At 46.2% G+C, this 16936-nt stretch overlaps 1 protein-coding gene across 1 annotated transcript; it reads left to right on the forward strand.

The window, feature by feature from the left end:
* The first annotated feature begins 1936 nt into the window (after positions 1-1936).
* On the forward strand, positions 1937-14034 carry LOC138445601 (glutathione S-transferase Mu 1-like). The gene is made up of 8 exons (XM_069599528.1): positions 1937-2364; positions 2688-2763; positions 3180-3244; positions 3569-3650; positions 3749-3849; positions 4557-4652; positions 4740-4850; positions 13505-14034. The coding sequence occupies exons 1-8, from the start codon at positions 2329-2331 to the stop codon at positions 13592-13594; spliced, it is 657 nt and encodes a 218-aa protein (XP_069455629.1). The 5' UTR covers positions 1937-2328; the 3' UTR covers positions 13595-14034.
* Positions 14035-16936: the final 2902 nt, after the last annotated feature.

A 16936-nucleotide genomic window follows, 5' to 3' on the forward strand; every position in this document is an offset into this window, starting at 1 on the left:
GGATCGAAACCATGGCTCCTGAGTCTCCTTCACTGGCAGGCATATTCTTTACCACTGAGCCACTTGGGAAGCTCTGTTTTTAAACATCTATTTTTGTAGTATACCAACTTTGCGTTTTTGGAGAAAGGCATGGCAATCCACTGCAATATTCTTGCCTGGAGTTTCCCATGGAAAGAGCGCCTGATGGGCTTGTTGCAGGAAAGGGGACCCCTTCCAGGGCCTGTAACTGGGCTCTTGTCTAACTCTCGGAAAAGAATTGTCTGAGGAGACACGTGCTGACAAAGCAAGAGATTTGATTGGGAAAGGGCACCCGGGTGGAGAGCAGTAGTAAGGGAACCCAGGAGAACAGCTCTGCTGCGTGGCTCGCAGTCTTGGGTTTTTTGGTGATGGAATTAGTTTCCGGGTGGTCTTTGGCCAATCATTCTAATTCAGAGTCTTTCCTGGTGGCACACGCATCACTCAGCCAAGATGGATGCTAGTGAAAGGGATTCTGGGAACTGGACAGACATGCAGTGTCTCCTTTCGACCTTTCCTGAACTCTTCCAGTTGGTGGTGGCTTATTAGTTCCGTATTCCTTATCAGGATCTCCTGTCATAAAACACCTCATGCAGCTGGTTACTATGGTGCCTGGCCAGGGTGGGCAGTTTCAATCAGCGTGCTTCCCCTAACAGGGTTATAGCCCATGGGGCTGCAAAGAGCCAGAAATGACGAAGCAACTTAGCACATAACACATAGCACAGCTTTGTGTTTTAACTTATAAAATGTGTTTGTTTTTCAAAGTTCCTCTCATTTGTTTCCTACATCCACTACTTTGTAACATCCTTTCAATAAACAAAAGAAACCATATCCACCCAATGTCCTATTCTGCTAATTTTGAAATAACCTTCTTCCTCAAAGAGGAAAGTTGGCAGGTAGGACATTGTCCTCGTGTAGTTTGTACTGCAAGTCATAGATCACAGACTGACTTCAAAGGACACCGAGCCCACACACTGCTATATATAAGACAGATAATCGACAAGGACATAGCATACAGTACAGGAGCTCTGGGCGTCCCTATGGCTCAGATGGTAAAGAATCTGCCTGCAATGCAAGAGACCTGGGTTTTGATCCCTGGGTTGGGAAGATCCCCTGGAGGAGGGCATGGCAACCCACTCTAACAATCTTGCCTGGAGAATCCCCATGGACAGAGGAGCCTGGTGGGCTGCATATAGTCCATGGGGTCACAAAGAGTCAGACACAACTGAGCGACTGAGCACAGCACAGGGAACCCCACTCAGTGGTCTGTGATAGCCTAGAGGAGAAGAGAATCTGAAAAAGGATGAATATATGTTTATGTATAATTGAATCACTTAGTTGTACACCTAAAATAAACCAGGATTATAAATCAAATATACTTCAATAAAATATTTTTTAACAGCAAGCACAGATCACTCTCTTGAAATCACCTTGGGTCATATGTGTTATATGCTAACATATAACATATCCCAGGGTGAGGGCTGGGACTGCGGATCTAGGCAGCCAAGGGTGTCTGGGTCACTCTGACTCTGGTCCTGTGTGGAGTCATCCAGGCTGTCACCCTTCTCTGGACACCCTCTGGAGCCACCCACTCAGAGCACAGGTCTTCTCCCCTGGGTCACATTCCCACCACACTACCCCTCACTGTCCCATCAATGTGAGAGACATGGAGCTGTCTGGCAGGACATCTCTGGAGCTGCACCTGGGTACTCTCTCTGTTGTGCAGGAATCTGGATTTAGATTCACAAGTGAGGCCATAAACTACTTGATTAATTTATGTTATATCTTTATTTTCAGGCTCATGAGGAGGGCAGGGCCCTCCAGAGTCCCTGAGAGGAAGACATGGAGGGCACATTTCCTTTCTCTGCCTCCTATCTACTCTTCCTGCTGCACTGATACTCATTTCTGGAAGACTGTAGCTATCATGGATTGTAATCATGGGGGAGCGTTAGGATTGCCTGGGGTTCTCATCTTCCTGTAACCCGGGCCGATTTAATGTTATGATTCAGGCTTGTTTCCCAAGGGCACTGGCAACTCCCCCGGTTAGCTGACGTCTCTCTGGGGTCGGGAACCAGGGGAGCCCGACCTCGGCGGCCTTTGATCTCTAGGTGCCCAGAGATTGGTTTCCATAGGAATCTGCTGAAAGAGAGACAAGAGTAGACCCTGCTGCGTCGGCCAGGGGCTGAGTCAGGGGCTGGGCTGGGGCGGGGCCGAGAAGCGGGGCGGGTGCTTCCGGCCCGCTTCTCTGGGATTCAGAAGTTTCTAACCCGACTGCGCTGGAGCTTCTGCACTTTGAGCGTGATAACCTGTACCATGCCCATGATTCTGGGTTACTGGGACATCCGCGGGGTGAGCGGGGGTCCCCCAGGGCGGGGAAGGTGGAGGCGGTTGGGAAATGCTGCGCCCTCCTGGGAAAATGCTGCGCCCTCCTGGGAAAATGCTGCAAAGCTGAGGCCGGTTCAAACCAGAAACTTCCGCAGGACTTGCTGCTGCGGAGCCCCTGTCCCCTCAGCCCGATCATCTTCTCTGGGTGCTGGCATGTGTGTGTGTGGCGTGGGTGGGCTGGTGCAGGTGACGGTGCTGAGGGAGTGGGAGGTGTGGAAGTGACCTGGAAGAGTGAGAGTTTTGCAGTCAAGACTGACGTCTGCCCTTTGTCCCACCATCTCTCGCAGCTGGCCCATGCCATCCGCCTTCTCCTGGAGTACACGGACACAAACTATGAGGAGAGACAGTACTCGATGGGAGATGGTAATGAAATCCTTTTTCTGTTGTAACTTCTGCTCAACTCATGCTGATTTGTTGCCAAGCAACCCATGTTCTGCCTTTGTTGCTCCCATCCCTTAAACTCCACCAGCTGGAAAAGGGACCTGCCCCCTGTCAAACCCTTTGTGGGTGCAGCTGTCCTCCAAAGCAGGCCATGAGAGCCCCTGTGGCAGCCTTGGGCTCCATTTAGTGCTTGCATTAGCTCTCTGTAAGCCTCAACTCAGGAAGGTTCCAAATCCTTCTACGTGTGCTTTCCCCCAAAGCTCCATGTGAGATTAGAATCCAGTTCAGAATCCATATCCATCAGTTCAGGGGGTCTTGCCTCTGACTCCTTGGTAGGTCCCCCGGGAAGGAAGGTTGGATTTGTGGGAGATTGTTTCACTGCATCTTCTTTTTCTCAGCTCCTGACTATGACAGAAGCCAGTGGCTGAATGAAAAATTCAAGCTGGGCCTGGACTTCCCCAATGTAGGTGCAGGGGCTGAGGTGCTGGGAGGGGGAGTGGACAGTGTCTCCATCCATCTCCTTTCCTGGCTTAGAGGTTTCAGGAAGAGGTGCCTTCTGCTCTTGTCTCTCAGCTTCCTGGTTCTCTCCTCTGCCCTTTAGTGATACTCTGTCCCAGCTCATCCCTCCATTTTATAGCATGTTATTTAGTGCCTACCATGGGACAGGCTCTGTGCCTACTATGGGACAGGCTCTGTGAAAGCCAGGTTTCATTTCTGCCCTTGGTCAATGGAAGGGGGTACAGGGGAGTCTGGTGGCGTAAATAACCAGACCCTGTTGTTCTTCCAGCTGCCCTACTTAATCGATGGGACTCACAAGCTCACCCAGAGCAACGCCATCCTTCGGTACATCGCTCGCAAGCACAACATGTGTGAGTGGTCCTGGGGTTGGGGGCAGGGGTGCAGGTCGTCATGCCCAGGGCTGGGCTGGAGGAGATACTGAGGTTGAGTCTCTGTTTTGTGGCCACAGGTGGGGAGACAGAGGAGGAGATGATTCGTGTGGACATTTTGGAGAACCAGGTTATGGATGTCCGCTTTGCTATGGCCAGGATCTGCTATAGCCCTGACTTTGTGAGTCCTCTCACTTGGGGGGACAGCGTGTGAGATGCTTGTCACAATCTCATCGACTGGTCTTTTAGATTTTTACTTCCTTAGTAACTAAGACATTTTCTTGGAAACTCTGATTCAGTTCCCACCAAGAGAGTCCAGCTTCTCCTGGATGGAAATTCACTTCCTAGACAGGATATTTTCCTCCTTAGCCCAGCACCTCTTCTCCTCATAAGACCGAAACACATGTGTCCAGTGGGCAGCCCAGGGTTAGACTTTATTCCTCTCCCTCCTTCCTTTCAGCTTCCAGTTCCCTCCAACTGTCCAGAAAATGCCCATGTGTCCACACCATTCTAGTCTCCTACACTGGAACATAGGACTTCTTTCCTAGTCATTTTAGTGTTGATCAGCCTGAGGTCTGAGGCCCAAGCTCCGCCAGGTCTCACCTCACTGCTGGTCTGACCCAGCGCAAGTGTCTGGAGCTGAGTGGTGACAGGTCCAGGAACAGTGTGTTTTCCCTTTGCCTTCCCATTGCTTCTCACAGATGGGAGATGGTTCCCATAGGAGTCTAGTGAACACAGGTGGGTTGAATTGCTCCTGGGCCCTGACTCATGTACAGTCAAGGGACATGAGTGCTCCCCTGACAGCTGGGATCAGACACAGCCCTGGGAGGACTGCTCTCTGCCGGGGGGTCTGTGTGTGAGGGTGGTGACAGCTGTTTTGTGTCTCAGGAGAAACTGAAGCCCGGTTTCTTGAAGGAGATCCCTGAAAAGATCAAGCTGTTCTCAGAGTTTCTGGGGAAGAGGCGTTGGTTTGCAGGGGACAAGGTAAGTTGGCCGGCTTTGGGGGCGGGAGAGCTGTCATTTTTCCCTGGTTCAGAGTTCGGTGCGCATTCATGCTTTGTCTTCCTGCAGCTCACCTATGTGGATTTCTTGGTTTACGACGTCCTTGACATGCACCGCATATTTGAGCCCAAGTGCCTGGACGCGTTCCCAAACCTGAGAGACTTCATCTCTCGTTTTGAGGTGATTCGCTTGAACCCCTTGTATTTACATTTTTCTTCTCTTCCTTATTGTCCCTGATTTTGTAGTTGGAACTACAATGAAGAATAGCATTTATGGAGAATCTTGTTTACCAGTATTTCTCCTCAGTTACTGATGTGTATTGTGTCACATTTAATCTTTATAACATTCCTACATGTGGAACAATTATCCTGTCCATTTTACCGATAAGGAATTAAGCTGAAAGGATAAGTAATTTCTGAAGGTCACACAACCAGTCCAGGCTGTGCTGGGCTCCCCGTCAGACCGTCTGGCTTCTACGGGCAGCAGTCGGTGCCTCTCCGTTTCCTGTGCTGAAATGAAAAGCTCAGGTCCTTTTATTGTCTGGGTTCACAGTTCTGGAAAGTGTGTAGGAAGCAGAATATTCAGGAGATGGTATGCAGCTGGCATTAGTAGAATGGGACACAGTAGGATTGATATCAAGTACTAAAAACAGAGACGATATATTCTCCTGATCTCCAAAGGGCTCTGCAGCAATTGAGCCTCCACCTGTTGTTCTGAGATTGTCAGATCTGTAGTTGGTGCTGGGATTTGGGTACATACAGAGGAGTCCTGTGCAAGGATTTCATCTTGACACCTCTTACGGTGGGCAGTTCCTTTACTCCTCATCTCCAGTCCCTTTTTCCTTCCTGTTATCCCAGTTTCCATCCCAGAGATGCAGTAGTACATCACTTTAAGTCAGACTCACTGATCTGATCCTCTCCCCTGTAGGAGACACTGTGTCAGGCACAAGTGGGATACAGAAGTCATGCACTCCTGGTGCCCAGCCTCTTGGGCTCAGTGCAGCTGGGGAACTATAGGAACCCTGAGCAGTGTGGTGTGGGTGGAGCCACCTTGGTTCTGGAGGAGCACAACCTGACCTCACCTCCCAGCTCATCACTGACCCAACTGGACAGCAGCAGAGTCTGCTTTGTGACAGATATGGGAATTTGGAGCTCTCGTCCAATAGGTTTTTTGGCCTACAGTCTGTTTTGTATTCCTCCTTCCCATACTGAAATTTGCTTTCTCAGCTAGTTCTCATCAGCTCTGGTTTTGGTCCAAGGCTTGTTGCCTTGAGAATTTTGCAAGAGCTGGGGTGACTGTCCAGCAGGGAAGATGGGGACAAATGTGGCCTGCAGTGTGGCCTGTTGAGCCCTGGGCTGTGGGGCACAGGCAGTCCTAGATCTTGGAGTCCTGGGCACTCTTGGGCACTGTCTGTCTTGGCAGAGTGGTGCACAGGTACACCTGAGTGTCTCACTGTCTGGTTGGCTGTAGCAGGACTGAGGATGATGTAGGCTGAGGCCAAGTGAGAGTGGACTCGGGTCCCATGCCAGGCAGTTGGTCTGTGTCTTCTAAGTGGAATAATTAGAGTCTGGCCTGAGCCAGTCTTGCTGCTCCACACCCTCCTATCAGGTTTCATCCATGTTTTGCTGAGTAATTGGCTGAAATGTGATCTCTTCTTTATGTTGCCTGGCTGCTTTCTGAGCCCTTAGTTTTGCTAGGCGTTCATCCCTCTGTGGGCAAACCCTGTGAAGTAGGAGCCTTTTCAGAGACAGAGATTATTTTTTGCTTGATGAGAGGAGCAAATACTCCTATGATGAGATGTTGATGAAGAAACATTTGACACCACTTAAGAGGAGTGAGTTTTGACTTTATTTGGAGACCTTCAATTTTGTTTGGAACCCAGGAGACAGCTTCTGATAGAGCTCTGGAGATGTAGGGTAGGAGACAATAGGTCTATGAATTTTTGGCTGGGATGTACGTATAGTCAAGCATGCATCTTGGTAAAAGATTAATGCTAATTATTGAAAAGCAAACATCTCAAGTTAATGATCTCAGTGCTCTTCTCTGTGTAGGAAGATGGGTAAATCTGGAGTCACGAAAATTCTGTTTTTGAGATGCATCCTAACTCTCTGGGGCCCCATGTCTAAAACACAGAATGTTTCATCCTGGTTTTCTTCATCCTGAAATCTCCTCAGGGTGGACTGTCTGTGGTTGATGCGGATATTGAAGCTTACCCCTTTCTGTAACCAGTTAGGAGCGACTATCTTCAGGCTTTTACTGGTCATGGAAACGATATAAGATTTGCATTCTTTTATTTTGATAAATTTTAAAAAGTTGTTTATGTAGTTTTGGCTGGGCTGGGTCTGCGTTGCTGGGCCTGGGCTTTCTCTGGTTGCAGGGAGCTCGGTCTGCTCTCTAGCTGCGGTGCTCCGGCTTCTAACGCAGTGGCCTTTCTTGTTGCAGAGCAGCGGACTCTAGGCCCTTGAGGTGCAGTAGCTGTCGCTCTCAGGCTCTGGAGCACAGGCTCAGTTGCCCCGGGGCATGTGAAATCTTCCCAGACCAGGTACTGTACCCATGTCCCCTGTTTTGGCAGGCAGATTCTCAACCACTGAGCCGCCAGGGAAGTGCTTCATTCTTGACAAATCCTTTAAAAGGCTGTAATTTAGATTTTGGGTGAAGGAGCCTTTCCAATTGTTTGAATTTAAAAACACCTCTTTTCTGTTATTTTTTCCCTTTGGTGTTAGAGTCTATCTTGTTAAGTTAATCAGGCTTAGTCTCAGGTCATTTGTGCTATATTTACATATCTGACATGAAGAGGTTTTTAAAAATATGTAATATTTTTGGCTACATTGGGTGTTGGTTGTGTCATGTGGGATCTTCCGTTGTGGCATCCGGCTTCTTCTGCTTGTGGTGCGTGGGCTCCGGAGCACATGGGCTCAGTAGTTGTGGTGTGCGGGCTTAGTTGCCCCAGGGTATATGGGATGTTAGTTCCTTGACCAGGGATTGAACTGCCTTCACTGCACTGGAAGGCAGATTCCTAACAACAGGACCTCCAGGAAAGTCCCCTGATACGTGGAGATTTGCAGGACAAACACAGTTGCTTTCAATTCCCTGAAGAACTGGGCTGCTACCTAAATGATATCAAAAGATGGATTTGGCCAACTACATTTTTTAAAAATTTTGCTTTTTTATATCAGTAGGAAAATTTCCAACTAAAGTGGAAATCAAAAGATTTCTATATTCTAGAACTTTAGGGATCAGTGTATCATGTGTTCAAATGTTTGCAGAAGGCCCTCTTTCTGAGTGCACAAGTCAAACTCAGTCCTGTTTACCCTAGGTCAAAAACAAAAGCAACCAACCAAACAAAACTCCCAAACCAAACTCCAGTATTGCTTTTATTAAGTACCAGGCACCAGCCTCAGTTGGATCCAGGGTATCGGAAGCATGGACGGCAAGGCAAGAGAGATATATAGATATAGAGAGAGATAAGGGAAGAATTTGCAGTTAAGAGAATAGAGGAGAGAAAAGAGGCCGATATTCCTTGGTTTATGCAGAAAGCCAATAAAGCCTCAGATGAGAGACTTGCTCTGTTCACGTAGGCCGCAGGCGCCCTCTCGAATAGCAGAAGGTGCCCCACCTTGGGCACCTTCTCGACTGGGTCTAAGAAGCCCAGGCAGGAAATTGAACTCAGAGGGCCCCTGCACTCCAGGGAATTAGCCTGAAAAAGAGAGAAAGAGAAGCTTGTGTAAGCTTGTGTAAGACCCGTAACTTTATTTTCAAAAGGAGCTTATATACCCTAAGTTTTACATAATGGAAGATGCAGAGTCATGCAGGGGCAGCAGTCCTGACCCTTATCAATACCAGGCTTTCTTTCTGCATACCTTTCTGTATACAAAAGGTCTCAGGTGATTTACATTATCTTCTGGCCAGGAGGCCTGTTAACATTTTATGGCTCTTTTCCTTGATAAATGTTAATCAACCAAAAACCTCATTTTCCCTTAAAGTGTTTTTTCTTTATTCTGCATCACCCTCAAAGTACTAAATAAAGTTACATTCCTAAAGAATGAAGGTGCAGTAGGTTACCACAAAGAAAGTACTTAACTCACAGATCTAATGTTGCTAATGCCAGGGCTACTACCTGTTTTTTCTATATACCAACTATATCAACAAATAAAAGATATGAAAACTTGGCAGCTAGTATTGGCTCAACAATGAAACTGTTAACCAGTTCTATTCTAATGATTTTTAACTTCTTGACAGGCTCTACATTCCTAGAGTGTTTTAAGCTTCCTATGCCTCTTGCAGTTGGGAGGCTGTAAACAATCACATGCGTAGTTGTAAAAGTCTAGATAAACTTGTCAGGCAGGCTAGTAAGCCACCAGAGGGGTTTTTGGATTGAAACACTCATTATGCCCAGGAGACTTATTAACCAAAGCTCTAAGTTGATTTTCTCAGAGAAAGGTGGTCGGGGATAGCCCCCTGTTAATGTCAGAGGAGTTGGTGAAAGTCATAAAGTAGTAAGACAGACAGACTCTGGTTTTTGGGGTAGATGCTCGAGCAGTTCCAGGGGATCCCTCGAGTCCTGATCCGCCTTGCCCATCAGGTCTCTCCGCATAACCTTGTCATGGGTGGGATCTCCCGTGCTGGCTCCCGACAATAAGGCCCTGAATCTTAGATTGCAACTTTATCCTTATGGTGTGTCGGCTCAGGTAAGCCTGTTGGTTTCCTCTGTTATCTTTAATTAACATTTCCTGAGAGGCAGATGATATGCCCTGTCTTATGCCAGGCAGGGGCGCATTCCCCAGTGAGACATGTTTGTATATCCCCACAGTATAATCAGGTAAAAGAGATATAACCATCTTACATAAAGCCTGTTCAAATATACCACTTTTTAGCGTGTTACTGAGTCCATGTTTAGTCTGCTTGCTGCACAGCGGGCCAATCGCTCAGAGATAATGTGCAGACTGAGAAGCTGGCAGACTAATGTCTCAAAATAACCATCTTATCAGGATCTGATGCCAGGCTCTTTTATACAGCAGAGAAGGGGGAGGTGAGGAAGTAAAGTAAAAAGGTCATTAATATTGCAAACTTCTCCTGGAATTGCCAGCCTCGGGGAGGGGCTATGTTAATTTTTTCCTTCCTGTAGCCATCCACATGTGGACAGGGTCCTGAACAAGGGCACTCTGGCTTAACATTCAGGCATAGGGGCAGGGTTCCCCAAGGCAGGCCTTTATGTATGGAGGGTATCCTCGTAGTGAACAAAAGCAATGGGAAGCAAGGTTTAAAGTAAAAGAAACAGATCTGGCCTTCTCTGTGGGTAGAGTGGATAAGAATCTGCCTGCCAATGCAGGGGACATGGGTTCAGTCCTTGTTCTGGGAAGATTCCACATGATGCAGAGCAACTAAGCCTGCACCACAACTCATGCGCCTGGCTCTCGGGCCTGAGAGCCGCAGCTACTAGTCTATGTGCTGCACCTGCCTCCTGAAGCCCCCGCACCTAGAGTCTGTGCACCACCACAGGGGGAACTATGGCAATGAGAAGCCTGTGCGTCATAATGAAGAGCATCCCTCACTGGCTGCAACTAGAGAAAGCCCAGCTCATAGTGAAGACCCAGTGCAGCCAAAAAAGAAAAAAGATACAAATCTTAAAAAAAAAAAAAGAAACATCCAACATGGAGGCAGATTTTGTTCTTCCCCTTAACAAATAAACTTTCATCTCAATTCTATCAACTATTAATATTTTACCTTTAACCATAGCCCTTGTAAGGATCCTGTTAACAAGTCTTGGTCTTACAAGGAGTCCCAGAAACTTTCCTTTGTATTCCCTGGCCATTTTACCCAGTTCTATCCCCAGTGAGGGGTTGAGCCAAGGGACCCAGGCTTTTTTTGTCAATCTTTATTGGATTGTTTGGCATATTGCCCTGAGCAATTGCTGGTGAATTTTTGTACTTTCTTCCCTTTAAATTTTTCCTACACTGTGGTAAATAGAGTGGATTTGTTTGGGTCTCTTTAACATTTACGGGGACTGATAAGGGGTCTTTTTGGCTCGTCCAAAACATCTTTTTTGGTAGTGCTGTATCAAAATCTTTAATTTCATGCCATCAAAGTCTGTTTCATTTATCCTACCTCTTAATAGGCATCTAAATATTTTCATCCTATTGGGACCAGTCCCTTTAAAATTTTGAGTTTGTAGGAAGAACTCACTTGGCTTTCCCCTCAGCTTTTAACTATTCCCTTGTTAATTAACCTAATGAACTTTAATTATTCTTTTGTTTTTATTAGCATCTGTAATATCCATTGAGGGGAAGCTGAGACCATAAATATAACTCTAGGAACAATGTTTGTTGGTTGGTTGATTGGTTTGAAACTAAGGAAGTTCTTAAGTTTAGCCACCATTATATATCTGTGTATCCACCCCTTAGTTTGATTTTTCCATAGGGACCAGCTAAACAAATGTTTTCAATGAGAGATCTCTAAAAATTTACCAATTTAGCAGGTTTCCCAGTTTAAAGGATCCATTGTTAGAATTCTTAGTCATGATTCAAACCAATAAGAGGCAAGAGGAATCCCCACAAGAGAGTGCGAAGGATGCAGCCTTCTTGGGAGCCAGGAAGCTTACTCACAAATATCGTCTAAGAGAGTAAAGGACTTTGTTGTGCAGGGAGACACAAGGAGCGTTGAAACAACAAAGACTCTTTATGAACTGGGCCCCCTAATGACACATTTACCTAATGCTAGTGTAGCTGGACAAAAAGACTCTTGGAATCACAGTCTATGCAACTTGCTGCCAACCATACACCGTATGTGTGCCTTCACGATTAGAGAGACTAAGCTTTCAAAGTGCACTGGAAGATGCCTAAGAAGATGAGGTAGAACTTTTACGTCTCAAGGCTACAGGGAGACGATGCAAGTTCTTCCTAGAAGGACTTTTGTTCCCTTAAGGTCAGCATTTGAAAACAAAACTTTTTTTGGCCAAAGTAATCACAATTTTACCAGGCCTTCTAAATCATTCAGTCTCTTTGATCTTAAAACCCATTCCTCTAGCTGTGTACAGTCAAAAAAACCCTAATTTTGAGTGTCAAAGAACCCCTTTTGACCATTTTTAGAATAAGATCTGCTTTGGTATAGTTTCCCCAATTAAGTAAGTATCTGCAAGTATAAACTCCATATGTAGTGTCCCTGAACCTGCCTGTAGTGGCAGTCTTAGGTTGGCAATCTGTCACCCCTTTCTTTTGTTTATAAAGCTTTGTTTCCCATTTCACAGTATGTTTGTCAGGATAAATTTCTTCTGATAAGTGTGTGTGGTGGGCCGTTCGGCTGTTTGTGAGCTTAACTCTCCTCGTTGTCACCCTGTAGTCATTTCAGGTCTTTGATATGTCTCAGACAGTCTGAAAACATAGTGGGAATTGGGAACATAGGTTGGCCAAACCGTTTGTGTGTGTCCCTGGATGAGCAAGTTTCTTTAGAAAGTGGGATTCCCTATGGGATTGCTGTGTGGTATGAGGACTTGCCTCCACCACTCCTGCAAGTTTCTCAATTGCCTGAAAAAGCCTTGCTTGGCCAGGAGGAGCCCTGTCCCTTATCTATGGAGCTAAGAGATCTCGTATAGTATCTACACTATATTCCAGCCAACTCTGGTAAATTAGTCAGTCCAAGGAAGGACACCAACCAGTCCCTGACCTACATACCCAACCTAAACCTGCCCAGTGTCTCAGCTGGGTACTTTCTCAGTATCTCTAAAATGAGATGACAGGAAGCTTTTTCATATACCACTAAAGAAAGCTCAGGATTGTCAACCAAGATGGTAAATGGGAGATCATGAGAGATTCACCTAAATTCATATGATCACGTACAGAGGTGGACCGCACAATGGGCCTTGCTGGTACCAAGGCTCCAGCTCCTTGTAAGCTTCCAATCCCAGTAAGAAGTCTCATTTGAACTCCTTTGTGGTCACTATAACTGTCTACTTGAAACAAAGCCCACACAATGTAAGAGCAGTGAGTTTCCCTTTTAATTGGAGACCTGTATGCTAGGAGACACCCTCTCAGATACCTCAGATCTCTGGGAAACTGCTTTCAGGAGGTGGAAGAGGAGGTCTGGAAAATTGGAGTAATCAATTATACATCTTGGTAAAGAGTACTGCAAATCACCAAAAGCTAGGGATCTCAAGTTACTGATTTTAGTGCTTTACTCTGCATGGAAAACTATACAGACCTAGGTTGATTATAGAGTGCTTCTTTAGATGCATCTTAACTGTCTAAGGACTGTGTATCCAAACCAGAGAATGTTTCATCTGTTGTTTTCCCATCCTGACTTCCCCTACGGGCACACTGTTGGTGGGCAACTGTCAGGACTGGTCACTTAACTGTTTGTATAAGCGGATGATGAGTGAGTCTCCTTGTTTTCTTTCCAGCTATAAGGAAGGGGGTGCAGCAGAGAGACCTCAGAATTGAGAGGGAGAGCAAGCAGGCTGCATTCTAGCCATATTACTTCTGTGCAGTGTGAGCATGAGGGAGGTGCTTATCTTCTGTGTGCCTCAGTTTCCGATCTGATAAATGGTCTCAGTAGAACCCATCTTGCAGGGGAGTCATTTAGGGATTCTGAACCTATGTCATCATCTCCAGCAACAAGCACTGGGTGGAGTCTCCAAATGTCCTGTTTTATCAAGATATCACTTGAATTACAGATAATTGGCAGAGCTAACGTTCCAGAGCTGGGGACACGAGGAGGATGGTATTTTGTCCCAATATTTGACTCCACCTGGAAGGGCTGTATCTAGGTTGCAAACTTAGGGAGACCTGCATGAACCATAGTGGGGCAGTAAACCTGAAGCCTGACCTTTTTCCCACCCTCAGGGCCTGAAGAAGATCTCTGCCTACATGAAGTCCAGCCGCTTCCTCCCAGGCCCTCTATTCCTGAAGCTTGCTGTGTGGGGCAACAAGTAGTGCCCGCAACCAGGAGATGGGCGTGAGGAGCCAGTGCCTTGGAGACCAAGTGGACCTTCCTGCCCACGGAACCATCTGTCTTTTTCTTTCTCCTTCTGTTCTCTCTAGATGGCTTCTTGGCCCCCTTATCTCCCTCCCCCCCCTTTCCATCCATCCTTTAATTCAGTTTCCCACTTTTTTTTTCTTTTCTTTTTATTTTTTTTTTAGCAAAGATCCTCCTCCACCCCACATTATCCCTCCTGCACTAAAGCCATGTAGACTAACCTTCCCTTCCATGGTTGCTCCTGCATTGAGGAGCCCAGTCAGGTCCCTGGCCCATGGAGCTGTGTTCTGAGCTCCCAGCGTTGCCCTGAAGACCAGCACTGGCCTGGTGTGAAGTCCGTGCTTCCCAGTGTGGTTCCTGCCCAGCCTGTCTGATCCGCAGTAAAGCCTTAATCACACCTGCTGTGTCCTGTCTTATTCCCTCCTGGCTTCCTGGAGTCACAACCAGTTATGTTGGGTGTGTGATGGTGTCCATTTTCCCTTCAGTTGTTCTCTGCAGGGCTGCATGGATAGGCGTGTGTGTGTGCGTGTGTGTGTATGTGTGCATGTGTGTGTGTGTGTGTGTGTGTGTGGTGGGAGGTTGGGCACAGGTGGGATTATACTATTGCTTGTTCATTCCTATCTCCACTTCATGCACCTCTGTTTCTTGGCATGAGGTGTCTACAGAAGGGGGGCCCTTCTGTGCCTGGTCCCCTCTTTAATTCAGCATTCATTGGCTGCCTCCTTTCAGCTTGTAGTACTCTGTGTCATGGTTCAGGGGGCTCTGGGGTGCTGGGGAGGTCTGAGTAGTCTACTGATGGAGTGGGATCCTGTTGGATTCACTTCTGTCACCTTCTCCTGGAAGTTTTCTCTGCTTTAGATACTCTTCTTCTGTGTTGTTACAACATATATCAATAACATTTGCTTCCAGTGTTTTTTCTCTAACTTAGTCGTAAAGAAATTGAGGAGAATCCATTTCTTATTTGACTTTATATCTCACATCTATTGTACTGCCTTGCAACAGTAAACGTTCAATAACAGTTGGAAACGTGAAAGAAGTATCTCTAGGTAACCCCTGGGCAACTCTACAGGCATTTTATGGACTTGGAGCTCTGCATAGAGGTGCCTAGCTTCCCGGTGGTGTTAGTGGTAAAGAGCCCGCCTGCCAGTGCTGGAGATGTCAGAGATGCAGGTGCGGCCCTTGGGTGGGGGAGATCCGCTGGAGGAGGACATGGCAACCCACTTCAGTGTCTTTGCCTGGAGAATCCCATGAACAGAGGAGCCTAGCAGGCTACAGTCCATGGAATCGCAAAGAGTCAGACTCAACTGAAGCGACTCAGCACTAGATAGTTCCTTGAGCCACTTAAGATAAAGAATGAACATCAGAAGATTTGAAATCTATAGGTCTAGGAGAAAGCCATTCGGTCTCCCTAACTAGTGCGCTGTAGCTGGCCCTTGGATAACTTGACCTGAAATGAGCAGGGCTAGTGTGTGGACCAAAGTGTAGCCGCTCTGTGCAGTCAGGAGGGAGAATGCCATTTGAGGTAGAATGTAGGCCTCACCAGATAACAAGATGATTGGCAGGTCCTTCAAAGAGTTGATGGCTGATGGAGTTGGGCTTGTTATAGCACAGCCTCAAGTCTTGACTTGGCCTCAAGTCATAGCCCTCAGGTGTTTTGGAGAAGAGTCTTGTTGGGTATTTGTCTGGGTGGTCATTTCTTGCAGTTATTAAGCAAAAAATATTAAGCAAATGTAGGAATAATGTGAAGTAAATGATTTTTAAATAAATAAATGATTATTTCAAAAAGTAAAACTGCTAACATAAAAAAGTCCAGTAAACTAATAGTTAATGAAGCTTATAAGTCAGTAAATATTTTTGGTTTTGCAAGCCATGTGGTCTCCATCATCACAATTGTTCACCTTTATAAATATAGTGTGAAAGCAGCCATGGGACATACATAAATGAATGGATGGGGCTGTATTTCAACAGAACTTCAAAAACAGGTGAACTTATCTCTCTGACTCCAGATTTATATGCTCAAATTGAAAGGGCATAGCTAGTGTGGGAGGGAGGGTTAAGACAGAGGGGACATATGTATAACTATGGCTGATTCATGTTGATTATATGACAGAAATCACAATATTATAAAGCCATTATCCTTCAAAAAAATAATAAATATCTAAAAACTTAAATCTTAGATTCAGACGTAAGAGGTGACCATGAAAAAAAGCCTAAAGAACAAAATAACTCAATCCTTTTTAAAAAATGAGGCAATATGTGATAATGAAGTGGAGAAGGCAATGGCACCCCACTCCAGTACTCCTGCCTGGAAAATCCCATGGATGGAGGAGCCTGGTGCGCTGCAGTCCATGGGGTCTCAAATAGTCGGACACGACTTCACTTTCACTTTCACTTTCACTCTCATGCACTGGAGAAGGAAATGGCAACCCAGTCCAGTGTTCTTGCCTGGAGAGTCCCAGGGTTGGGGGAGCCTGGTGGGCTGCCGTCTCTGGAGCTGCACAGAGTCGGACACGACTGAAGTGACTTAGCAGTGATAATGAAGACAGTTGCAAATAAAGGTTGAACACATTAGTTTAAATGTGAAATATTTCTTCTTAATAGCATTTCTTGTTTTCCATACTGTTCATCGTAAACTTGGCTCCTTTTGTAAATTCTTGGAATCCTAGTTTGCATTTTGTTATTCAAAATGTTATAAGCAAGTGGAAAATTTTTGTCTCATATGTAATTGGTCAGTATCTTGTCTGTCAGGAAGCATTTAACAGGAGGCTTCCTGTGTGCTGTTTTGGGTCTGTCATGAATCTTCTAACCCTTATTAATTCTTGAATATTCAGGAATTAAGTGGAGCAGGAATCTACTCCTGGGGGCTGAAGTATGCATGCATTTCCATGCAGTGATAAGCAACTATTTACGACCCTCTTCCTTTTTATGAACCATATGGTAAAAGTGATTATTTACAACCTTCTCTCTTTCATATGGATGACCTCATGTTTCCTTGATAACTTGTAAGTTTTGATTTTATCTCTGCTGAAAAGAGCTGCCTTGTAAGACAGTATAAATATTCACACAATGTTGAGTAAAACACCTCTGCTCCATCAGAGCTTTGGTCCCCATGTCTTGCTTTCTCTCCCCACCCTTGTCTCTCACCCTCTCTCTCTCCCTCTCTCTCTATCTTTTTCAGGCTGATACCCTGGAGCGCAGAGGCCTTCTGGGTTCACTTTCCTGCCCTGGCTTCCTTCCCCGCCTCGAGAGGGCGCCTGAGGCCTTCATGAACAGAGCAAGCTCTGTGGAAGGGTTTTATT

Source organism: Ovis canadensis, chromosome 1, assembly GCF_042477335.2.
Source record: "Ovis canadensis isolate MfBH-ARS-UI-01 breed Bighorn chromosome 1, ARS-UI_OviCan_v2, whole genome shotgun sequence".
NCBI classification, from domain to species: Eukaryota; Metazoa; Chordata; class Mammalia; order Artiodactyla; family Bovidae; genus Ovis; species Ovis canadensis.